We start from the raw sequence: 27,270 nt of genomic DNA, 5'->3' as shown, positions 1-27,270 counted from the left end.
GCAAGAACTATTTAGGAAAGAAGCAGTCAGCTGGTATTCTGTCTATAATGGCGTGACCAGCACAGTCACCGGATCTCAACCCTATTGAGCTGTTGTGGGAGCAGCTTGACCGTATGGTACGTAAGAAGTGTCCATCAAGCCAATCCAACTTGTGGGAGGTGCTTCAGGAAGCATGGGGTAAAATCTCTTCAGATTACCTCAACAAATTGACAACTAGAATGCCAAAGGTGTGCGAGGCTGTAATTGCTGCAAATGGAGGATTCTTTGACGAAAGCAAATTTTGAAGGACACAATTGTTATTTTAATTAAATATCATTATTTATACCCTTGTCAACGTATTGACTATATTTGCTATTCCTTTTGCAACTTTTTTCATGTATGTTTTCATGGAAAACTAGACATGAAAAGTAACCCCTAACTTTTGAACGGTAGTGTATATACACCTGTTGCTCAAGTGAGGAAAAGGCACAGAATCCTATTCCTCATGGCTAAAGACCAGAGATGATCACATTGGGAAATATCATAAATAATATTGGAGTTGTTGTACAGAGAGCCGATGACAGCACTGTAAGGGGTACTTGACATTGACCAACACCGCCATATATACCCAAATGCTTATACGAAATATGAGGACATGAAATACACAAGGATTTGTTTTATTAAAAAGAAGAATATAATACCATTGTATGTACAAGTAAAAACAATACATTACACAGAAACTGTTGCATTGTATGTAGGGCAGGTCAAATCTTCTAATATACTAGGGTTCGAGAAAACTTTTTTGAAAAGTAAGGCAACAATTAGCTTGAAGGTTTGACTTTTGAGTGAACCATTGCTAGCAGTTTAAATCAACGTGTTGTTGGACTAGGATAGTCGGCATGTCTATTTATACCATATTGAGATCAATGAATGTCTTATCTGTTTAAACCTGGTGTGGTGTATAGTGACAAAAAAGCAAGACATAGTGAACACTGGCAGATGATTTCATTATGGTATTATGGAAAATTGCATTAAACTGAGAATAAAGTTAAGTGCTGAGCTGCAAAGACAGCAATCATAAAATTGAGTTGTCATGATGCTGTTTGTTTCCAGCATTAGGGCTGTTTCCTCAAGAAATTAAAACTTTTTTTTTCTTGCCACGATACTTCTGAATTTTGCGATACTGGTATTGAGACAAACCAAATCTCAAAGTGTGATTCAAAAAAATAAGAAATGAAGGCTTCAACAATCAGTGATGTTATGTAGAGTCTTCATCTAGTGCTAGCACAGAAATTCTGACCTGGAACTGTCACTCCTGTATGTCATGTGTGAGTCAATGCTGGACCTGGAGAAGAGGAGCATCCTCTCTTGGGACACCTCGGTCTGCCTGTGGGCCCACAATTCACTGGGATTAGCGTTCAAGGTCCTCTGCTTCATCGACAGCGTCTCGAACTTCACATACGTGTCTTTAGACAGCTCGTCGTCCAAACCTGGCACACTGCTCTGGCAGTAGAGTGAGAGGATCTTGTAGACCAGCAGACCGATGACAGGTAAAGCCACGGCGCAGGCAATGCCACTGATGATCATCAGCAGCTGGTTCTCGGCATCGTCCTCAACAATGTCCAGGGTGAAGAAGTTGATGCAAGGGTCTATCCCTGCCGCACTTCCCTTGGCAACCAGACAAACCTGGTACCTCATTCCAGAAGTTAAGCCTTCAAGGAGGACCTTGCCACTCCCGGCATCGGTATCCATTGTCCTTTTGGAGTCATCCTCATCGTCGTAAGTAGAGTACACAACGGTGAGAGGGGCATCACTCGGCAAACCATCAGCGGTCCAGAGTAGAACCGCGCTGTCCGCCGTTTCCTCCACAATCTCAAGATCTTGGACAGACTTGGAAGCGTCCTTCTTTTTGCTCTGATCCGCCGCCAGCATCCTGTCGCTGCCTTGCTGGATCTTGGATGGTTTGGGTGGGGCTTTCTGCGGCACATTGCTGGGCATGACTTTCTTCTTGGTGGGAACGGGTGGCAGTGTGGTCATGGCTGGGGTGGTGGTGGTGATCAGGGTGCTAGGGGAGTTGGGGAAGTCAGTTGCCGGAGCAGAGGACGTTGTGGATGGGCTATTCCCTCCAGCCTCTCCATTGAGCCTCTGTGGGGGCATGGTTGTAGCAACATAACCTGCCACAGACAGGCTGATGGCAGCCTCTGCATTACCGGCGAAGTTCTTAGCCTTGCAGCTGTACTCCCCATCGTCTTTGTACGAGATCCCATTTAGGCTGATGATGGACCATCGGACACCTTCACCCGGAGACTCCTGGACCACTGTAGGTAGATCATGAAAATGCCAAGACTTAATAATCACCAAGATGTAGACTTTCGTTAAATAAAACACAAAGATCAACTGTAGAGTAAAAGCAAATCCTATGAAATCAATTTTGAAATCTAAAAGTATTTTTGATAACCATGTTGAATAAGACACTGTATGCCTTTTCTTATAATAAAATGTCTCACTGTTGATACCTGTGTTGTTTACAGGTAAGCCATCTGAAGTGGTCCAGATTAGGGTAGGTGTGGGGTAACCCGTGGCATCACAGCGCAGAAGCACATTGCTGCCCAACGAGGCTGTAATCTTGGTGGCTGACATCATGACAGACGGCTTGAGACATTGGTCCAGCTCCGCCCTTTGGAACATAACCCCGGCCAGGTTCTCAGGCCCACTGCAAGACAGGAACTTATCCATTAGTACCACTGATGTGTCAGACATTTTGGAGAGCTCGATCAGCTTGGAGATCCTGCAGTCGCAGATCCACGGGTTGTCCTGAAGACCTGGAGGGGACAAGAGAGGAAATGTTTGTGATAGTTATGCTAAATAAAATGTACATGAATGTTTGTAAAAAGGTTAGGAACGTGCAGTGGTTCAGAGATGAAGAACATGCTAACAATTATCAATGCTAATAGTAATGTGGCTGCGAATGTAAACAAACTCAAAGAGTGGATTCCAGTCTCTCCTAGCTGATACGCAAATTATACAAATGGTAGCACTTTATTATAACTCCATGTAACAAATACTTTATAATGGATTAGTAAAAAGTGTATTCATAATTTACTAATCATTACTCCATTCATAGGATGTTTAATATTGTCCCTTATAAACAATCATTAGTTAAGGCTTTTCGCATGGCAAAAAAAAAGGTGTCTGTCTGCCCTATAGTTGCACACGCATTTTGTTGCTTAACAACCAATGGCATGTCCGTCTTTTTGTGAGAAATTACACTGGTCACTCAAAAAATGTATAAAGTATTTATAAAGTATAAATAGAACACACATTAGGCCATGCAAAAGACTGGTAAATGGTTAATAAATGGTTTATAAGGACCTATATTTAACATGTCATAAGATAATCATTATTAAACACTTTGATAGTTGTTTGTAAATGTGTGAATAACTAGGCTACTGACGTTTACAAATGTGGGAGTAAAGATTAATAAACAGTGGTGTAAAGTACTTCAATAAAAATACTTTAGCATTAGGATATCTGTAGTATTAGGGTATCTGTACTTGACTTTACTATTTATATTTTTGACAACTTTTACTTTTACTCCACTACATTCCTAAAGACGTAATGTACTTTTTACTCCCATACATTTTCTCTGATACCCAAAAGTACTCGTTACATTTCAAATTCTCAGGCAGAACAGAAAAATTGTCCAATTCATGCACCTATCAATATAATGCGTTGTCATCCCTACTGCCTCTGATCTGGCAGACTCACTAAATGCAAATACTGCATTTGTAAATGATATCTGAGTGTTGGAGTGTGCCCCTGGCTGTCCGTAAATAAACATTTTTTTAAATAAAATCCTGCCATCTGGTTTGCTTAATAATATAAGGATTTTGATGTATAGCATTTACTTGAACTTAATATTACTCAACTATGACAATTTAGTACTTTTTCCACCACTGCACTTAAGTACATTTAAAACCAGATTCTATTTGACATTTACTCAAGTATTATTTTACCTGGTGACTTTCACTTTTACTTGAGTCATTCTCTATTAAGGTATCTTTACTTTTATGTATGACAATTTAGTACTTTTTCCACCATTGTTAATAAAGGATGAATAAACTATTTACTGATCCATTATAAATGCTTTATTACATGAAGTTATTTTTAAAGTCCTACATCCATATTTTGTATTTTAGTTGACATATACCTCTAACATGATTTGTTCTCTTCTTTGCACATCTTGTACTTATCTAAAGTCAACAAAAGCCTTGACTGCATACTATGCTATGAATTCCATGTTCATCTATTGTCCCGCCAAAATTATAGAAAAAAAACTATACACAGTTATTTTTTTGTACAGTTCTGTACAGCTAGCATGTGTAACTTAGTGTTCTCATTCAGTGGTGAGTGGCGCAGCGGTCTAAGCCACCGCATCCCAGTGCTAGAGGTGTCACTACAGACACCCTAGTTCGAATCCAGGCTGCATCACAACTGGCTGTGATTGGGAGTCCTATAGGGCAGTGCACAATTGGCCCAGCGTCGTCCGGGTTTGGCCGGTGTAGGCCATCATTGCAAATAAGAATTTGTTCTTAACTGACTTGCCTATTTTTTATTTTTTATTCTAGGCATGGATACAGTAGAGTTACAACTGAGCCATCCTTCTATTACCCTAATAATGGGATTTCCCAGACCGAGGGTCAGACATGGGTCAAATTTGGAGTCATATCATCTCTTACAAATTACATTAAGTTACTAGCATGTTACATGTGTGTAAAAGGAGGGTAGAGACGCTTCCCCAGATCACACACACAGACACACAAGCTAAAGGAAACACAGCTACTGTACAAACACACACTCAAACACATATACAATCTCTCTCTCTCTCTCTCTCTCTCGCTCTCTCTCCCTCTCCCTCTCTCTCTCTCACTCACTCATTCACTCACATGCACGCTCACACACATACACACACACACTCACACACTCACACACTCACACACAAACACACACACACACACGCATGTGGAAGTGCATGTGTATTGTGGAAACCCCTTATGCTTAACCAGATTAGTTGTACTTAACTGGGGACAACCCAAACGCAAACTCTAAACCTGGTGTTGACTTTCTTCCCAAAATACAAAAGTGTTGTATCCTGTTCTTTTAAAGGGGAATTCTGTAGTTGTTACATTTTTGCACTTTTCAATGAATGATGTACAGTATACCCATTGATTCTAGAAGAATTTTACTTAGAAATACTCCATGAGCTTAGTTCAACTGTCTTACCCCATAAAACCCCCAAATATAAGCTTTTTTTGCTCAATAGTTCGTAAACACTTTAATTTTAAACAAACACTGTATTGCCTCAACATGGTTAAAACTATATTGTGACATCATGGATGGTCAGTCTTTCCATCCATAGCTCTGTCTATGAATTTGAGAGTGTTGACATTTCTCCAGCCCCATTCCTCAGCTTTTACCAAAACCGTGGCGGGGTGTACACTTTGTTATTGTTTGAACTGCAGATCGAATGCTGATTGGCTGACAGAACCTCCAGTTTATAATAGCAAAAAGGCACCTTGGGGGTTTGTGATGTATGGCCAATATACCACGGCTAAGGGCTGTATCCATAACAACAGCCGATAGCCGTGGTATATTGGCCGTATGCCACACCCCCTCATGCGTTTTAGTTTAATTCTATCATGTGATGGTACGGGAAGAGTCTATATTCTGTACATGGGATGTTATGTGTCTTCCTTAGGGATAGGCTAATCTTGTTTCTCCTTCCAGTAAACCAATGAATAGAACAAGCTTTTTCAGCATGGATAAGCTAGCTGGTCCTTAACATCCCATTAACATTATCTCACTCTTCAAGCTAGTTCTCAGACAGAGTGAAAGAGAGAGTATTACTTTAAGATGGACAATCTTCACTTATAATCAATTCTATACTTCATTGATAAAGAACATTGTACATGTGATTTGTTTGAGAAATGTCCCTTAACAAGTCCCGGTTTATTTATTGATGTAATTATTTATTTGTCTTGTATCCGAATGCTCTCTACAATGTACTGTATATGTCAGTTTGTACATCAGCGTTCTATTCAGCATTTGGCATGCCAATGAAAACCTGGGTACATACATCTGAGGGCCTGCTTACACCTTCATACATTCTGTGAGATTCAGTGTGAAGCCCAAAATACATGGCATGTTTGTACAAATCAAAGCATGGGAAAATAACTAATTAGATTTGTCAAAGCCAAAGTTTAGAAAGGGACTATCATTGCATGATAACTTTAACACCCTGCTGCTTATGAGGTTGATCTAAAATAGATTGACCTGGTAACCTGCAGCTACAGCACATAGAAGTCCAAGCGTTGTGGACGTGTAAGTGATAGTCTATTGATAGTTTGTTGAGCATCTATAGATAGAGTTTCCAAATAAAGAGTAGCCCAAATAGGTTTGGAACCTCAATGTGAAGATGGAAATATGCCTTTGGGTTAAACGTAACCGTCACTAAGTAAACACATTGCGTTACAGTCCAGGTGCCAGACACAAAGTGACATCACGTTGAGGTGTTGTCATAACAATTGCCATGGATTTCATGTTTGTACACCTTCCTAATGTTCGTAGGAAGGTTCAGCAAACGCCCTTTACGGCCTACGTAACAACCCAAAACTCGATACACTCCTACGCAGACCAGTGCCATGTTCTGTTACCACCGAACACTGCTTTACTGCAGGGGTGGCCAACCCAACTCCTGGAGAGCCACTGGGCGTTCAGGGTTTTGCTCCAGCCCTGCTCTAACACGTGGGTCAGCTAATCTCAGGTGTGTCCTCCTGAAGAGTAGCTGATCAGTAGAAGCACATGTTGAAGTCAGGGCAAAAGCCTGAAAAACCAGTACAGATGTAGGATCTTAATTTGAGCCAATTTGCTACAGCAGGAAAATAATTCTGCAGCAACAGGAAATGTAAATTGTTATGTGAATTATTACTAATGGACTTTTTGCAGGGGTAAATCATTTTTTTGTAAAGGAAAATCAAGTCAGAAATTTCTAATGGAAAATTACAAACTTCAGAACACTACAAGTTTGCATTGCAGGAAAGCTGCAATGCAGGGTGATCAAATAAGCATCAGGGTGATCAAAATAAGATCCTACATCTGTAGCTCTTGAGGGTGGAGGGTTGTGCACCCCTGCCCAAAGTCCTAACCTTAAACCCTCATCCCCACATCACCCACTCACACTTCATTATCAGTTCTCTTACCGAGCACCACTTTCTGGGACAGGCTGGAGGAGACGGGCATTCCGTTGAACGGTGACCAGATATCCACGAAGTCCGAAGACAGAGTGGTCAACTTGTTGCTGGAGATATCCAGGTAGGTGATGTTGACCAGGTACGGGATAGCCTCCATGGCCATGCTGGTCAAGCGGTTGTTGTGAAGATCCAGCGTCCTCAGACTAGGCATCTCCTTTAGGGACTCCCAGGGGAAGGTGGAGATCAGGTTCCCGTCCAGCCGCAGTTCGTGGAGGACCTTGAGGTTGTAGAAGGCGGCGGCGTCCACAGAGGAGATAGAGTTGTAGGTGATCCACAGGTAGCGCAGGTCGTTCAGGTAGTAGAAGGCCTCGGTGGGGATGCGCCTCACGCCTGTCTTCTCTACCCGCAGTTTGACCGTATCCACAGGGACATTTACGGGGATGTCGGACATGTCTGGGTCATTACACAGCACAGATCTGAGAGGAACAGAATACATGGGCTCAGTTTAAATATATATAAAAAATAATCTTTCCTTCTCCCTTTCATGGAGCTATTAATCTTCTGGACAGGTCAAAGCTAGAGTTCCATTACATAGCTTTCACCTATCCACTCTAGTCACATCACTGATTACCATTCAGAAGGGGTTGGAAGGTTCTTCAGTTCTTGTTCTTGAGAACCACAGGGTGTTGCTCCGGCCCAGTAGCCTTCTAAACCACCTGATTCATCTGATCATCTAGCCCTTAATAGGTTGAGTCATGTGTGTTAATGCTGGGACAAAAGCCTAGAAAACGGCCCAGGATTGAAGAGCTCTGCACTTTGTGTTTCCATCTCCACAATTCATGTCTTAAAAACTTAAGGGAGTTAAGAAAAATTGTTCTATGATACTTTTCACGACTCCATACTCTGTTCCCAACTCTTGAGACGCAGTCATCCTAAACATGGGATAGGTATTGAGAAAAAGTGCTCCTCTATTGAACTCATAATTCAAAGTCTAAGAGGTCTGACACAAGGTTCTAATACTAAGAGGGACAGGAGGTTCAAATACTAAGAGGGACAGGGGGTTATAATACTAAGAGGGACAGGGGGTTATAATACTAAGAGGGACAGGGGGTTATAATACTAAGAGTGACAGGGGTTATAATACTAAGAGGGACAGGGAGTTATAATACTAAGATGGACAGGGGGTTATAATACTAAGAGGGACAGGGGGTTATAATACTAAGAGGGACAGGGAGTTATAATACTAAGAGGGACAGGGAGTTATAATACTAAGAGGGACAGGGAGTTATAATACTAAGAGGGACAGGGGGTTATAATACTAAGAGGGACAGGGGGTTATAATACTAAGAGGGACAGGGAGTTATAATACTAAGATGGACAGGGGGTTATAATACTAAGAGGGACAGGGAGTTATAATACTAAGAGGGACAGGGGGTTATAATACTAAGAGGGACAGGGGGTTATAATACTAAGAGGTACAGGGGGTTATAATACTAAGAGGGACAGGGAGTTATAATACTAAGAAGGACAGGGGGTTATAATACTAAGAGGGACAGGGGGTTATAATACTAAGAGGTACAGGGAGTTATAATACAAAGAAGGACAGGAGGTTATAATACTAAGATGGACAGGGGGTTATAATACTAAGAGGGACAGGGAGTTATAATACTAAGAGGGATGGGGGAATATAAAACAAAGAGGGACAGGGGGTTATAATACTAAGAGGGACAGGGGGTTATAATACAAAGAAGGACAGGGGGTTATAATACTAAGAGGGACAGGGGGTTATAATACTAAGAAGGACAGGGGGTTATAATACCAAGAGGGACAGGAGGTTATAATACTAAGAGGGACAGGGGGTTATAATACTAAGAGGGACAGGGAGTTATAATACTAAGAGGGACAGGGAGTTATAATACTAAGAGGGACAGGAGGTTATAATACTAAGAGGGACAGGGGGTTATAATACTAAGAGGGACAGGGGGTTATAATACTAAGAGGGACAGGGGGTTATAATACTAAGAGGGACAGGGAGTTATAATACTAAGAGGGACGGGGGTTATAATAGTAAGTGGGTGTCACGTCCTGACCAGTAAAGGGGTTATTTGTTATATTAGTTTGGTCAGGACGTGGCAGGGGATATTTGTTTAGAGTGTTTCGGGGTTTGTTGGGCTATGTGTTTTGTAGAGGGGTGTTTGATTACAGTGTTCCGGAGTTTTGGTTTATGTTCTATGTTAGTATATTTCTATGTTCTAGTCTAGTCTTTCTAGTTCTCTGTTAAGTTTATTGATTTGGCCTTCAATTGGAGGCAGCTGTTCATCGTTGCCTCTGATTGAAGGTCCTATGTAAAGGGGTGTTTTGGTAATAGGAATTGTGGGTAGTTGTCTCCTATTTAGTGTCTATGCACCTGATACGACTGTTAGTGTCGTTCGTTGTGTTTTGTATACGTGTTTTGTTTGTTTTTCTTTCTTTTCACAATTAAAGAAGATGAGTATACATTTTCCCGCTGCACCTTGGTCCACTCATTACGACGATCGTTACAGTGGGACAGGAGGTTCTAATAGTAAGAGGGACGGGGGTTATAATACTAAGAGGGACAGGGGGTTATAATACTAAGAGGGACAGGGGGTTATAATACTAAGAGGGACAGGCGGGTTCTAATACTAAGAGGGAAAGGGGGTTATAATGCTAAGAGGGACAGGGGGTTATAATACAAAGGACAGGGGGTTATAATACAAAGAGGGATGGGGGGTTATAATACTAAGAGGGACAGGGGGTTATAATACTAAGAGGGATGGGGGGTTATAACACTATGAGGGACAGGGGGTTATAATACAAAGACAGGGGGTTATAATACAAAGAGGGATGGGGGGTTATAATACTAAGAGGGACAGGGGGTTATAATACTAAGAGGGATGGGGGGTTATAACACTATGAGGGACAGGGGGTTATAATACAAAGAAGGACAGGGGGTTATAATACTAAGAGGGACAGGGGGTTATAATACTAAGAGGGACAGGGGGGTATAATACTTAGAGGGACAGGGGGTTATAATACTAAGAGGGACAGGGGGTTATAATACTAAGAGGGACAGGGAGTTATAATACTAAGAGGGACAGGGGGTGATAATACTAAGAAGGACAGGGGGTTATAACACTAAGAGGGACAGGGGGTTATAATACTAAGAGGGACAGGGGGTTATAATACTAAGAGGGACAGGGGGTTATAACACTAAGAGGGACAGGGGGTTATAACACTAAGAGGGACAGGGGGTTAAAATACTAAGAGGGACAGGGGGTTATAATACTAAGAGGGACAGGGGGTTATAATACTAAGAGGGACAGGGGGTTATAATACTAAGAGGGACAGGGGGTTATAATACTAAGAGGGACAGGGGGATATAATACTAAGAGGGACAGGGGGTTATAATACTAAGAGGGACAGGGAGTTATAATACTAAGAGGGCCAGGGGGTTATAATACTAAGAGGGACTGGGGGTTATAATACTAAGAGGGACAGGGGGTTATAATACTAAGAGGGACAGGGGGTTATAATACTAAGAGGGACAGGGGGTTATAATACTAAGAGGCCTGGGGGTTATAATACTAAGAGGGACAGGGAGTTATAATACTAAGAGGGACAGGGGGTTATAATACTAAGAGGGACAAGGGGTTATAATACTAAGAGGGACAGGGGGTTATAATACTAAGAGGGACAGGGGGTTATAATACTAAGAGGGACTGGGGGTTATAATACTAAGATGGACAGGGAGTTATAATACTAAGAGGGACAGGGGTTTATAATATTAAGAGGGACAGGGGGTTATAATACTAAGAGGGACAGGGGGTGATAATACTAAGAGGGACAGGGGGTTATAATACTAAGAGGGACAGGGGGTTATAATACTAAGAGGGACAGGGGGTTATAATACTAAGAGGGACAGGGGGTGATAATACTAAGAGGGACAGGGGGTTATAATACTAAGAGGGACAGGGGGTTATAATACTAAGAGGGACAGGAGGTTATAATACTAAGAGGGACAGGGGGTTATAATACTAAGAGGGACATGGGGTTATAATACTAAGAGGGACAGGGGGTTATAATACTAAGAGGGACAGGGAGTTATAATACTAAGAGGGACAGGGGGTTATAATACTAAGAGTGACAGGGAGTTATAATACTAAGAAGGACAGGGAGTTATAATACTAAGAGGGACTGGGGGTTATAATACTAAGAGGGACAGGGACTTATAATACAAAGTAGGACAGGGGGTTATAATACTAAGAGGGACAGGGAGTAATAATACTAAGAAGGACAGGGGGTTATAATAGTAAGAGGGACAGGGGGTTATAATACTAAGAGGGACAGGGGGTTATAATACTAAGAGGGACAGGGGGTTATAATACTAAGAGGGACAGGTGGTTATAATACAAAGAATGACAGGGGGTTATAATACAAAGAAGGACAGGGGGTTATAATACAAAGAAGGACAGGGGGTTATAATACAAAGAATGACAGGGGGTTATAATACAAAGAAGGACAGGGGGTTATAATACAAAGATGGACAGGGGGTTATAATACTAAGAGGGACAGGGGGTTATAATACTAAGATGGACAGGGGGTTATAATACTAAGAGGGACAGGGGGTTATAATACTAAGAGGGACAGGGGGTTATAATACTAAGAGGGACAGGGGGTTATAATACAAAGAGGGACAGGGGGTTATAATACTAAGAGGGACAGGGGGTTATAATACAAAGAAGGACAGGGGGTTATAATACTAAGAGGGACAGGCGGTTATAATACAAAGTAGGACAGGGGGTTATAATACTAAGAGGGACGGGGGTTATAATACTAAGATGGACAGGGGGTTATAATACTAAGAGGGACAGGGGGTTATAATACTAAGAGGGACAGGGGGTTATAATACTAAGAGGGACAGGGGGTTATAATACAAAGAAGGACAGGGGGTTATAATACTAAGAGGGACAGGGGGTTATAATACTAAGATGGACAGGGGGTTATAATACTAAGAGGGACAGGGGGTTATAATACTAAGAGGGACAGGGGGTTATAATACTAAGAGGGACAGGGGGTTATAATACAAAGAAGGACAGGGGGTTATAATACTAAGAGGGACAGGCGGTTATAATACAAAGTAGGACAGGGGGTTATAATACTAAGAGGGACGGGGGTTATAATACTAAGAGGGACGGGGGTTATAATACTAAGAATGACAGGGGGTTATAATACAAAGAAGGACAGGGGGTTATAATACTAAGAGGGACAGGGGGTTATAATACTTAGAGGGACGGGGGTTATAATACTAAGAATGACGGGGGTTATAATACAAAGAAGGACAGGGGGTTATAATACTAAGAGGGACAGGGAGTTATAATACAAAGTAGGACAGGGGGTTATAATACTAAGAGGGACAGGGGGTTATAATACAAAGTAGGACAGGGGGTTATAATACTAAGAGGGACGGGGGTTATAATACAAAGTAGGACAGGGGGTTATAATACAAAGAAGGACAGGGGGTTATAATACAAAGAAGGACAGGGGGTTATAATACAAAGAAGGACAGGGGGTTATAATACAAAGAAGGACAGGGGGTTATAATACAAAGAAGGACAGGGAGTTATAATACTAAGAGGGACAGGGGGTTATAATACAAAGTAGGACAGGGGATTATAATACTAAGAGGGACAAGGGGTTATAATACAAAGTAGGACAGGGGGTTATAATACAAAGAAGGACAGGGGGTTATAATACAAAGAGGGATGGGGGGTTATAATACTAAGAGGGACAGGGGGTTATAATACAAAGAAGGACAGGGGGTTATAATACTAAGAGGGACGGGGGTTATAATACAAAGAAGGACAGGGGTTATAATACTAAGAGGGACAGGGAGTTATAATACTAAGAGGGACAGGGGGTTATAATACTAAGAGGGACAGGGAGTTATAATACTAAGAGGGACAGGGGGTTATAATACTAAGAGGGACAGGGGGTTATAATACTAAGAGGGACAGGGGGTTATAATACTAAGAAGGCCGGTGGGTTATAATACTAAGAGGGACAGGGGGTTATAATACTAAGAGGGACAGGGGGTTATAATACAAATAAGGACAGGGGGTTATAATACTAAGAGGGACAGGGGGTTATAATACTAAGAAGGCCGGTGGGTTATAATACAAAGAATGACAGGGGGTTATAATACTAAGAGGTACAGGGGGTTATAATACTAAGAGGGACAGGGAATTATAATACTAAGAGGGACAGGGGGTTATAATACTAAGAGGTACAGGGAGTTATAATACTAAGAGGGACAGGGAGTTATAATACTAAGAGGGACAGGGAGTTATAATACTAAGAGGGACAGGGAGTTATAATACTAAGAGGTACAGGGGGTTATAATACTAAGAGGGACAGGGGGTTATAATACTAAGAGGGACTGGGGGTTATAATACTAAGAGGGACTGGGGGTTATAATACTAAGAGGGACAGGGGGTTATAATACTAAGAGGGACTGGGGGTTATAATACTAAGATGGACAGGGGGTTATAATACAAAGTAGGACAGGGGGTTATAATACTAAGAGGGACAGGGAGTAATAATACTAAGAAGGACAGGGGGTTATAATAGTAAGAGGGACAGGGGGTTATAATACTAAGAGGGACAGGGGGTTATAATACTAAGAGGGACAGGGGGTTATAATACTAAGAGGGACAGGGAGTTATAATACTAAGAGGGACAGGGGGTTATAATACAAAGAAGGACAGGGGGTTATAATACTAAGAGGGACAGGGGGTTATAATACTAAGATGGACAGGGGGTTATAATACTAAGAGGGACAGGGGGTTATAATACTAAGAGGGACAGGGGGTTATAATACAAAGAAGGACAGGGGGTTATAATACTAAGAGGGACAGGCGGTTATAATACAAAGTAGGACAGGGGGTTATAATACTAAGAGGGACGGGGGTTATAATACTAAGAGGGACGGGGGTTATAATACTAAGAATGACAGGGGGTTATAATACAAAGAAGGACAGGGGGTTATAATACTAAGAGGGACAGGGGGTTATAATACTAAGAGGGACGGGGGTTATAATACTAAGAATGACGGGGGTTATAATACAAAGAAGGACAGGGGGTTATAATACTAAGAGGGACAGGGAGTTATAATACAAAGTAGGACAGGGGGTTATAATACTAAGAGGGACAGGGGGTTATAATACAAAGTAGGACAGGGGGTTATAATACTAAGAGGGACGGGGGTTATAATACAAAGTAGGACAGGGGGTTATAATACAAAGAAGGACAGGGGGTTATAATACAAAGAAGGACAGGGGGTTATAATACAAAGAAGGACAGGGGGTTATAATACAAAGAAGGACAGGGGGTTATAATACAAAGAAGGACAGGGAGTTATAATACTAAGAGGGACAGGGGGTTATAATACAAAGTAGGACAGGGGGTTATAATACTAAGAGGGACAAGGGGTTATAATACAAAGTAGGACAGGGGGTTATAATACAAAGAAGGACAGGGGGTTTTTTATACAAAGAGGGATGGGGGGTTATAATACTAAGAGGGACAGGGGGTTATAATACAAAGAAGGACAGGGGGTTATAATACTAAGAGGGACGGGGGTTATAATACAAAGAAGGACAGGGGGTTATAATACTAAGAGGGACAGGGAGTTATAATACTAAGAGGGACAGGGGGTTATAATACTAAGAGGGACAGGGAGTTATAATACTAAGAGGGACAGGGGGTTATAATACTAAGAGGGACAGGGGGTTATAATACTAAGAGGGACAGGGGGTTATAATACTAAGAAGGCCGGTGGGTTATAATACTAAGAGGGACAGGGGGTTATAATACTAAGAGGGACAGGGGGTTATAATACAAAGAAGGACAGGGGGTTATAATACTAAGAGGGACAGGGGGTTATAATACTAAGAAGGCCGGTGGGTTATAATACAAAGAATGACAGGGGGTTATAATACTAAGAGGTACAGGGGGTTATAATACTAAGAGGGACAGGGAATTATAATACTAAGAGGGACAGGGGGTTATAATACTAAGAGGTACAGGGAGTTATAATACTAAGAGGGACAGGGAGTTATAATACTAAGAGGGACAGGGAGTTATAATACTAAGAGGGACAGGGAGTTATAATACTAAGAGGTACAGGGGGTTATAATACTAAGAGGGACAGGGGGTTATAATACTAAGAGGGACTGGGGGTTATAATACTAAGAGGGACTGGGGGTTATAATACTAAGAGGGACAGGGGGTTATAATACTAAGAGGGACTGGGGGTTATAATACTAAGATGGACAGGGGGTTATAATACAAAGTAGGACAGGGGGTTATAATACTAAGAGGGACAGGGAGTAATAATACTAAGAAGGACAGGGGGTTATAATAGTAAGAGGGACAGGGGGTTATAATACTAAGAGGGAAAGGGGGTTATAATACTAAGAGGGACAGGGGGTTATAATACTAAGAGGGACAGGGAGTTATAATACTAAGAGGGACAGGGGGTTATAATACAAAGTAGGACAGGGGGTTATAATACTAAGAGGGACAGGGGGTTATAATACAAAGAATGACAGGGGGTTATAATACAAAGAAGGACAGGGGGTTATAATACAAAGAAGGACAGGGGGTTATAATACAAAGAATGACAGGGGGTTATAATACAAAGAAGGACAGGGGGTTATAATACAAAGATGGACAGGGGGTTATAATACTAAGAGGGACAGGGGGTTATAATACTAAGATGGACAGGGGGTTATAATACTAAGAGGGACAGGGGGTTATAATACTAAGAGGGACAGGGGGTTATAATACTAAGAGGGACAGGGGGTTATAATACAAAGAGGGACAGGGGGTTATAATACTAAGAGGGACAGGGGGTTATAATACAAAGAAGGACAGGGGGTTCTAATACTAAGAGGGACAGGCGGTTATAATACAAAGTAGGACAGGGGGTTATAATACTAAGAGGGACGGGGGTTATAATACTAAGATGGACAAGGGGTTATAATACTAAGAGGGACAAGGGGTTATAATACTAAGAGGGACAGGGGGTTATAATACTAAGAGGGACAGGGGGTTATAATACAAAGAAGGACAGGGGGTTATAATACTAAGAGGGACAGGGGGTTATAATACTAAGATGGACAGGGGGTTATAATACTAAGAGGGACAGGGTGTTATAATACTAAGAGGGACAGGGGGTTATAATACTAAGAGGGAAAGGGGGTTATAATACAAAGAAGGACAGGGGGTTATAATACTAAGAGGGACAGGCGGTTATAATACAAAGTAGGACAGGGGGTTATAATACTAAAAGGGACGGGGGTTATAATACTAAGAGGGACGGGGGTTATAATACTAAGAATGACAGGGGGTTATAATACAAAGAAGGACAGGGGGTTATAATACTAAGAGGGACAGGGGGTTATAATACTAAGAGGGACGGGGGTTATAATACTAAGAATGACAGGGGGTTATAATACAAAGAAGGACAGGGGGTTATAATACTAAGAGGGACAGGGAGTTATAATACAAAGTAGGACATGGGGTTATAATACTAAGAGGGACAGGGGGTTATAATACAAAGTAGGACAGGGGGTTATAATACTAAGAGGGACGGGGGTTATAATACAAAGTAGGACAGGGGGTTATAATACAAAGAAGGACAGGGGGTTATAATACAAAGAAGGACAGGGGGTTATAATACAAAGAAGGACAGGGGGTTATAATACAAAGAAACACAGGGGGTTATAATACAAAGAAGGACAGGGAGTTATAATACTAAGAGGGACAGGGGGTTATAATACAAAGTAGGACAGGGGGTTATAATACTAAGAGGGACAAGGGGTTATAATACAAAGTAGGACAGGGGGTTATAATACAAAGAAGGACAGGGGGTTATAATACTAAGAGGGACGGGGGTTATAATACTAAGAATGACAGGGGGTTATAATACAAAGAAGGACAGGGGGTTATAATACTAAGAGGGACAGGGGGTTATAATACTAAGAGGGACGGGGGTTATAATACTAAGAATGACAGGGGGTTATAATACAAAGAAGGACAGGGGGTTATAATACTAAGAGGGACAGGGAGTTATAATACAAAGTAGGACATGGGGTTATAATACTAAGAGGGACAGGGGGTTATAATACAAAGTAGGACAGGGGGTTATAATACTAAGAGGGACGGGGGTTATAATACAAAGTAGGACAGGGGGTTATAATACAAAGAAGGACAGGGGGTTATAATACAAAGAAGGACAGGGGGTTATAATACAAAGAAGGACAGGGGGTTATAATACAAAGAAACACAGGGGGTTATAATACAAAGAAGGACAGGGAGTTATAATACTAAGAGGGACAGGGGGTTATAATACAAAGTAGGACAGGGGGTTATAATACTAAGAGGGACAAGGGGTTATAATACAAAGTAGGACAGGGGGTTATAATACAAAGAAGGACAGGGGGTTATAATACAAAGAGGGATGGGGGGTTATAATACTAAGAGGGACAGGGGGTTATAATACAAAGAAGGACAGGGGGTTATAATACTAAGAGGGACGGGGGTTATAATACAAAGAAGGACAGGGGGTTATAATACTAAGAGGGACAGGGAGTTATAATACTAAGAGGGACAGGGGGTTATAATACTAAGAGGGACAGGGAGTTATAATACTAAGAGGGACAGGGGGTTATAATACTAAGAGGGACAGGGGGTTATAATACTAAGAGGGACAGGGGGTTATAATACTAAGAAGGCCGGTGGGTTATAATACTAAGAGGGACAGGGGGTTATAATACTAAGAGGGACAGGGGGTTATAATACAAATAAGGACAGGGGGTTATAATACTAAGAGGGACAGGGAGTTATAATACTAAGAAGGCCTGGTGGGTTATAATACAAAGAATAACATGGGGTTATAATACTTAGAGGTACAGGGGTTTATAATACTAAGAGGGACAGGAAATTTTAATACTAAGAGGGACAGGGGGTTATAATACTAAGAGGTACAGGGAGTTATAATACTAAGAGGGACAGGGAGTTATAATACTAAGAGGGACAGGGAGTTATAATACTAAGAGGGACAGGGGGTTATAATACTAAGAGGTACAGGGAGTTATAATACTAAGAGGGACAGGGGGTTATAATACTAAGAGGGACAGGGAGTTATAATACTAAGAGGGACAGGGAGTTATAATACTAAGAGGGACAGGGAGTTATAATACTAAGAGGTACAGGGGGTTATAATACTAAGAGGGACTGGGGGTTATAATACTAAGATGGACAGGGGGTTATAATACTAAGAAGGACAGGGGGTTATAATACTAAGAGGTACAGGGGGTTATAATACTAAGAGGGACAGGGGGTTATAATACTAAGAGGGACAGGGAGCTATAATACTAAGAAGGACATGGGGTTATAATACTAAGAATGACAGGAGGTTATAATACTAAGAAGGCCGGTGGGTTATAATACTAAGAGGGACAGGGGGTTATAATACTAAGAGGGACAGGGGGTTATAATACTAAGAGGGACAGGGGGTTATAATACTAAGAGGTACAGGGGGTTATAATACTAAGAGGGACAGGGGGTTATAATACTAAGAGAGCCAGGGGGTTATAATACTAAGAGAGCCAGGGGGTTATAATACTAAGAGGGACAGGGGGTTATAATACAAATAAGGACAGGGGGTTATAATACTAAGAGGGACAGGGGGTTATAATACTAAGAGGGACAGGGGGTTCAAATACAAAGAAGGACATCGGGTTATAATACTAAGAGGGACAGGGGGTTATAATACTAAGAGGGACGGGGGTTATAATACTAAGAATGACAGGGGGTTATAATACAAAGAAGGACAGGGGGTTATAATACTAAGAGGGACAGGGAGTTATAATACAAAGTAGGACAGGGGGTTATAATACTAAGAGGGACAGGGGGTTATAATACAAAGTAGGACAGGGGGTTATAATACTAAGAGGGACGGGGGTTATAATACAAAGTAGGACAGGGGGTTATAATACAAAGAAGGACAGGGGGTTATAATACAAAGAAGGACAGGGGGTTATAATACAAAGAAGGACAGGGGGTTATAATACAAAGAAGGACAGGGAGTTATAATACTAAGAGGGACAGGGGGTTATAATACAAAGTAGGACAGGGGGTTATAATACTAAGAGGGACAAGGGGTTATAATACAAAGTAGGACAGGGGGTTATAATACAAAGAAGGACAGGGGGTTATAATACAAAGAGGGATGGGGGGTTATAATACTAAGAGGGACAGGGGGTTATAATACAAAGAAGGACAGGGGGTTATAATACTAAGAGGGACGGGGGTTATAATACAAAGAAGGACAGGGGGTTATAATACTAAGAGGGACAGGGAGTTATAATACTAAGAGGGACAGGGGGTTATAATACTAAGAGGGACAGGGAGTTATAATACTAAGAGGGACAGGGGGTTATAATACTAAGAGGGACAGGGGGTTATAATACTAAGAGGGACAGGGGGTTATAATACTAAGAGGGACAGGGGGTTATAATACTAAGAGGGACAGGGGGTTATAATACTAAGAGGGACAGGGGGTTATAATACAAATAAGGACAGGGGGTTATGATACTAAGAGGGACAGGGGGTTATAATACTAAGAAGGCCGGTGGGTTATAATACAAAGAATGACAGGGGGTTATAATACTAAGAGGTACAGGGGGTTATAATACTAAGAGGGACAGGGAATTATAATACTAAGAGGGACAGGGGGTTATAATACTAAGAGGTACAGGGAGTTATAATACTAAGAGGGACAGGGAGTTATAATACTAAGAGGGACAGGGAGTTATAATACTAAGAGGGACAGGGGGTTATAATACTAAGAGGTACAGGGAGTTATAATACTAAGAGGGACAGGGGGTTATAATACTAAGAGGGACAGGGAGTTATAATACTAAGAGGGACAGGGAGTTATAATACTAAGAGGGACAGGGAGTTATAATACTAAGAGGTACAGGGGGTTATAATACTAAGAGGGACTGGGGGTTATAATACTAAGATGGACAGGGGGTTATAATACTAAGAAGGACAGGGGGTTATAATACTAAGAGGTACAGGGGGTTATAATACTAAGAGGGACAGGGGGTTATAATACTAAGATGGACAGGGTGTTATAATACTAAGAGGGACAGGGAGTTATAATACTAAGAGGGACAGGGGGTTATAATACTAAGAGGGACAGGGAGTTATAATACTAAGAGGGACAGGGGGTTATAATACTAAGAGGGACAGGGAGTTATAATACTAAGAAGGACATGGGGTTATAATACTAAGAATGACAGGAGGTTATAATACTAAGAAGGCCGGTGGGTTATAATACTAAGAGGGACAGGGGGTTATAATACTAAGAGGGACAGGGGGTTATAATACTAAGAGGGACAGGGGGTTATAATACTAAGAGGTACAGGGGGTTATAATACTAAGAGGGACAGGGGGTTATAATACTAAGAGAGCCAGGGGGTTATAATACTAAGAGAGCCAGGGGGTTATAATACTAAGAGGGACAGGGGGTTATAATACAAATAAGGACAGGGGGTTATAATACTAAGAGGGACAGGGGGTTATAATACAAATAAGGACAGGGGGTTATAATACTAAGAGGGACAGGGGGTTATAATACTAAGAGGGACAGGGGGTTATAATACAAATAAGGACAGGGGGTTATAATACTAAGAGGGACAGGGGGTTATAATACTAAGAGGGACAGGGGGTTCAAATACAAAGAAGGACGGGGGGTTATAATACTAAGAGGGACAGGGGGTTATAATACTAAGAGGGACGGGTGGTTTTAATACTAAGAGGACAGTAGGTTCTAATACTATGAGGGACAGGAGGTTCTAATTCTCATACAAAATACATGGATCATTTAAGTAAAGATAATGATACTGTATATCTGTGGAAAATGGTCCAGATTCAACTATAATAAAATGTGTAAAGACAACCTCCTATAAGAAACATGGTAAATACCTGGTCCCCGTTCCATCACTCCGTCCATGGTAGACACAGGTACACTGGGAAGGACAGAAGGAATGGGCCACACTGAAGCAGCACAGGAAGACATGGGCGTAGAAAAGAAGATGCATGGTTCACCAAATCAACCAAACACGATCACACCACAAGGTCAGGAGAAAGAGGAGAGGTAAAGACATCGGAACTCAAGTAGAAGGGTTGAAATAAATTCACCTCATCTTTTGTAGAGAGGAAAAAATATGAATAGTCCCAAAGTCCCGCATGCATAAGAGGTGCTTACAGGTGACCTACCGTTAGGATGGGAGAAGGGGGAGGGGAGGACAGTAAGGCCAGATTAGTGGAGGATTTCACGGGGCTGACTAGGTCACGCAAGCCAGGACAGGGAGGATAGAAATCAGCCTTGGGGACACAAACACTAATCGGCTAGCACACTTGGCGGGGAGGTTTCCCCTTACCCGATCCCCTGGAAAACCTCACACACCCACAGTCTTCATCACCCCAGACTACTCATCCCTAACCCCCCTTAACACACACCCACAGCCTTCATCACCCCCAGTTCACCCAGCCCTGACCCACCCTAACACACACCCACAGCCTTCATCAACACTGTCTACCCAGGCCTGAACCCCCCTAACACATACCCACAGCCTTCATCAACCCAGTCTACCTAGCCCAGACCTCCCTCCCTCCCGCACACACACTCCCCCCACTGTTTTCTCCTCCCTTACCACTCTTCTAACCCTCACTATTATGACACTATCCCTACCCGTGCTGACACTGGGCTGGGCCTTTTCCTAAGAGTTGTGTGAGGGATCTCCGAGTGACACAAGGGTGCAAGCTGTAGTCTGGGGCGTGATTTATCTCCTCATGGAGGGGACCGGAGTGGAGGCGGTGGGGTGTGACTGGGGTGGCGTGGGAAGAATGGCATTGTATGCTGTAGCGTAAAGATTTCCCTTTACTGGAACGAAGAGGCCTAGCCTGAACCATAAATAGCAGCCCCACATCATTATTCCTCCTCCACCATACTTTACAGTTGGCACTATGCATTGGCACAGGTAGCGTTCTCCTGGCATCCACCAAACCCAGATTCGTCAGTCGAACTACCAGATGGTGAAGCGTGATTCATTACGCCAGAGAACGCGTTTCCACTGCTGCGGAGTCAAATGGCGGCGAGCTTTACACCACTCCACCCGACGCTTGGCATTGCACCTGGTGATATTAGGCTTGGGTGCGGCTGCTCGGCCATGGAAACTCATTTCATGAAACTCCTGACGAACAGTGCTGACATTGCCTCTAGAAGCAGTTTGGAACTCGGTAGTGTTGCAACTGAGGACAGACGATTTTTACGCGCTATGCGCTTCAGCACTCTGCAGTCCCATGCTGTGAGCTTGTGTGGCCTACCACTTCGCAGCTGAGCCGTTGTTGCTCCTAGATGTTTGCATTTCACAATAACAGCACTTACAGTTGACCCGGGCATCTCTAGCAGGCCCGATATTTGATGAACTGACTTGTTGGAAAGGTGTCATCCTATTGAAAGCCACGTTGAAAGTCACTGAGATCTTCAATACGGGCCATTCTACTGCCAACATTTGTCTTTGGAGATTGCATGGCTGTGTGCTCGCATTTTATACACCTGTCAGCAACGGGTGTGGCTGAAATAGCCGAATCCACTAATTTGAATGGGTCTCCACATACGTTTGTGTCACGGCTGTCAAAGGATCGGACCAAAATGCAGCGTGTTCGTAGTTCCACATATTTTATTTAACGTGAAACTGAAATGCAATACACTAATACTTAAAACACAAAAACAACAAACCATGACGCAGAGAGAAAACACACTACTCAAAATATAATCACCCACAAACACAGGTGGGACAAACATCAACATAAATATGACCTCCAATTAGAGGTAACGAGGATCAGCTGCCTCCAATTGGAGATCAACCCAAATAACACCAACATAGAAATACAAAACTAGAAACTGAACATAGAAATACAAAAACAGACAAACACCCCCTGTCATGCCCTGACCTACTCTACCATAGAAAATAACAACTTACTATGGTCAGGACGTGACAGTTGTATTTATAGTATATCAAGCATATTATGCACTGCAATATGATATTTTACAGTAAGACTTTCTTCTGTGACGTACCAGATGAATATATATATATATATTTATGTAATATAAGATAAGTTGCCTTGAATGAGCTCCACCTGTAATCTAAAAGGTATAGAAATGGTTACTTTGTCACGTTCTGACCTGTAAAGGTGTTATTTGTTAGTGTTTAATTTGGTCAGGACGTGGCAGGGGGTATTTGTTTTATGTGGTTCAGGGTGGTTTTGTGTATGTGTCCAGGTAGAGGGGTATTTGATTTATTAGGCCAGGGTTATGGTTATTGTTCTATGTTAGTTTATTTCTATGTTCAGTCTAGTCGTTTAGCTAATTGGTGTTGGGGCCTTCAGTTGGAGGCAGCTGTCTATCGTTGCCTCTGATTGAAGGTCCTATAATTAGGGGTGTGTTTGTATTGTGGGTTGTGGGTAGTTGTATTCCGTTTTGTGCTTGCCACCTGACAGAACTGTTAGTGTCGTTTCTGTTAATTGTATATGTGTTTATTTTGTTTCTCCTTCTTATATATTAAAAAGAGAATATGAGTACACACTTCCCTGTTGCATCTTGGTCCTCCACACACGACACGCGTTACATACTTCACACATATTTATTGTATGGAGAACACCAGAATACACATCTTTCTAGGAAAGATGGATTAATTAACCATTATACTCATAACAAATAAGAGTTATTAATTTCATTATTAGTGATTTTTGTGTATTTACCCTTGAGTGGGTCAGAAACAGACTGCTGCTGGTCTTAGCTTGGTCCTGACTTAATGAAAGAGGGACATCTGGTGTTAGAATGGTAGTTGGTTGAGGAGAGATATACTGGAGTACTTTTGCCTGTGTGGGAAATACATACATTGCATACATACATACGTACATACACAGTTGAAGTCGGACGTTTACATACACTTGGGTTGGAGTCATTAAAACGTTGTTCAACCAATCCACACATTTCTTGTTAACGAACTATAGTTTTGGCAAGTCGGTTAGGACATCTACTTTGTGCATGACACAAGTAATTTTTCCAACAATTGTTTACAGACAGATTATTTCACTTATAATTCACTGTATCACAATTCCAGTGGGTCAGAAGTTTACATAGACTAAGTTGACTGTGCCTTTAAACATCTTGGAAAATTCCAGAAAATTATGTCATGGCTTTAGAAGCTTCTGATAGGCTAATTGACATCATTTGAGTCAATTGGAGGTGTACCTGTGGATGTATTTCAAGGCCTACCTTCAAACTCAGTGCCTCTTTGCTTGACATCATGGGAAAATCAAAAGAAATCAGCCAAGACCTCAGAATTTTTTTGTAGACCTCCACAAGTCTGGTTCATCCTTGGGAGCAATTTCCAAACAACTGAAGGTACCATGTTCACCTGTACAAACAATAGTACGCAAGTATGTACACCATGGGACCATGCAGCTGTCATACCGCTCAGGAAGGAGACTTGTTCTGTCTCCTAGAGATGAATGTACTTTGGTGCGAAAAGTGCAAATCAATCCCAGAACAACAGCAAAGAACCTTGTGAAGATGCTGGAGGAAACAGGTACAAAAGTATCTATATCCACAGTAAAACGAGTCCTATATTGACATAACCTGAAAAGCCGCTCAGCAAGGAAGAAGCCACTGCTCCAAAACCGCCATAAAAAAGCCAGACTACAGTTTGCAACTGCACATGGGGACAAAGATCGTACTTTTTGGAGAAATGTCCTCTGGTCTGATGAAACAAAAATAGAACTGTTTGGCCATTATGTTTGGAGGAAAAAGGGGCAGGCTTGAACACCATCCCAACCGTGAAGCACGGGGGAGTCAGCATCATGTTGTGGGGGTGCTTTGCTGCAGGAGGGACTGGTGCTCTTCACAAAATAATTGGCATCATGAGGAAGGAAATGATGTGGATATATTGAAGCAACATCTCAAGACATCAGTCAGGAAGTTAAAGCTTGGTCGCAAATGGGTGTTCCAAATGAACAATGACCCCAAGTATACTTCCAAAGTTGTGGCAAAATGGCTTAAGGACAACACAGTCAAGGTATTGGAGTGGCCATCACAAAGCCCTGACCTCAATCCCATAGAAAATTTGTGGGCAGAACTGAAAAAGCGTGTGCGAGCATGGAGGCCTACAAACCTGACTCCGTTACACCAGCTCTGTCAGAAGGAATGGGCCAAAATTCACCCAACTTATTGTGGGAAGCTTGTGGAAGGCTTCCCGAAACGTTTGACCACAATTTAAAGGCAATGCTACCAAATACTCATTGGTTGTATGTAAACTTCTGACCCACTGGGAATGTGATGGAAGTAATAAAAGCTGAAATAAATCATTCTCTCTACTATTATTTCACATTCTTAAAATAATTCTTAAAATAAAGTGGTGATCCTAACTGACCTAAGACAGAGAATTTTTACTATGATTAAATGTCTGGAATTGTGAAAAACTGAGTTTGAATGTATTTGGCTAAGGTGTATGTAAACTTCCAACTTCCACTGTATATACAGGTAACTGCCAAAATAAAGGAAACCCCCAACATAAAGTGCCTTTTTTAGGTCATTGGACCACCAGATTGTACACGTATTTGAACTCTATTGGAGGGATGCGACACCGTTCGTCCATGAGAAATTCCAGATTTTCTCATGGACGAACGGTGTCGCATCCCTCCAATAGAGTTGTTTTGTTTGATGTTGGTGGAAAACACTGTCTCAGGCGCTGCTCCAGAAGCTCCCATAAGTGTTCAATTGGGTTGAGATCTTGTGACTGACACACACACAAACTTTAAACCCCCTTATTCTTCTTTGAGACCCCTCTTTAAAAGTCACTGAGATCTCTTCTTCTAGCCATGGAAGCAAAAGTAATGGGCAACTGGACATTTTTATGCATGACCCTAAGCATGATGGGATAGAAATTGTTTAATTAACTCAGGAACCACACATGTTAGAAGCCATGCTTTTGTAACAGTGTAGGTTCCGTCCCTCTCTTCGCCCCAACCTGGGCTCGAACCAGGGACCCTTGCACACATCAACAACTGACACCCACGAAGCATTGTTACACATCGCGCCACAATAGCCGCGGCTTTGCAACACAAGGGGAACAACCACTTCAGGTCTCAGAGCGAGTGACGTCACCGATTGAAACGCTATTAGCGCGCACCACCGCTAACTAACTAGCCATTTCACATCGGTTACACTTTCAATATACTTTGTATCCTGTCACGCCCTGATCTGTTTCACCTGTCTTTGTGCTTGTCCACACCCCCCTCCATGTGTCGCCCATCTTCCCCATTATCCCCTGTGTACTTATTCCTGTGTTTTCTGTTTGGCTGTTGCAGGGTTCGTCTTGTTTGTCAAGCTTACCAGCATTTGTCCTGTCAGCACCTGTCTTTTCCCAGCCTCTCTTTTTCCTCATCCTCCTGGTGTTGCCTGTCCTGACCCTGTACCCGCCCGCCTGACCACTGCCTGTCTCTGACGCTGCCTGCCGTCCTGTACCTTTGCTCCATCTCTGGATTACCGATCTCTGCCTGACCTGACCCTGAGCCTGCCTGCTGTCCTGTACCTTGGCCTCTGCTCTGGATTATCGACTCCTATCTACCTTGACCTGTCTTTTACCTGCCCCTGTGGCTACAATAAACATTGTTACTTCACACAGTCTGCACCTGGGTCTTACCTTGATTCCTGATAGTATCCCTCATTTACTCAAGTGTTTCTTTTATTTTTGGCAGTTACCTGTACACAGTTACCCATGCAGACTATTATTATTTGACCCTGCTGGTCATCTATGAACATTTGAACATCTTGGCCATGTTCTGTTATAATCTCCACCCGGCACAGCCAGAAGAGGAC

At 42.1% G+C, this 27,270-nt stretch overlaps 1 protein-coding gene across 1 annotated transcript; it reads right to left on the bottom strand.

Moving 5' to 3' along the window:
* Nucleotides 1–1,098: 1,098 nt before the first annotated feature.
* Nucleotides 1,099–21,588, bottom strand: lrit3a (info leucine-rich repeat, immunoglobulin-like and transmembrane domains 3a). Its single transcript, XM_029727139.1, has 4 exons — nt 21,309–21,588; nt 7,239–7,705; nt 2,496–2,801; nt 1,099–2,297 (listed from the first exon to the last, which is right to left on the bottom strand). Exons 1-4 carry the CDS (start codon nt 21,422–21,424, stop codon nt 1,261–1,263), a joined length of 1,926 nt encoding a protein of 641 aa, XP_029582999.1. The 5' UTR covers nt 21,425–21,588; the 3' UTR covers nt 1,099–1,260.
* Nucleotides 21,589–27,270: the final 5,682 nt, after the last annotated feature.

Source organism: Salmo trutta, chromosome 3 (genome assembly GCF_901001165.1).
Source record: "Salmo trutta chromosome 3, fSalTru1.1, whole genome shotgun sequence".
NCBI lineage: Eukaryota > Metazoa > Chordata > Actinopteri > Salmoniformes > Salmonidae > Salmo > Salmo trutta.
Note: the sequence above shows the minus strand (reverse complement) of the source record. Positions and strands in the feature narration are given on the sequence as shown.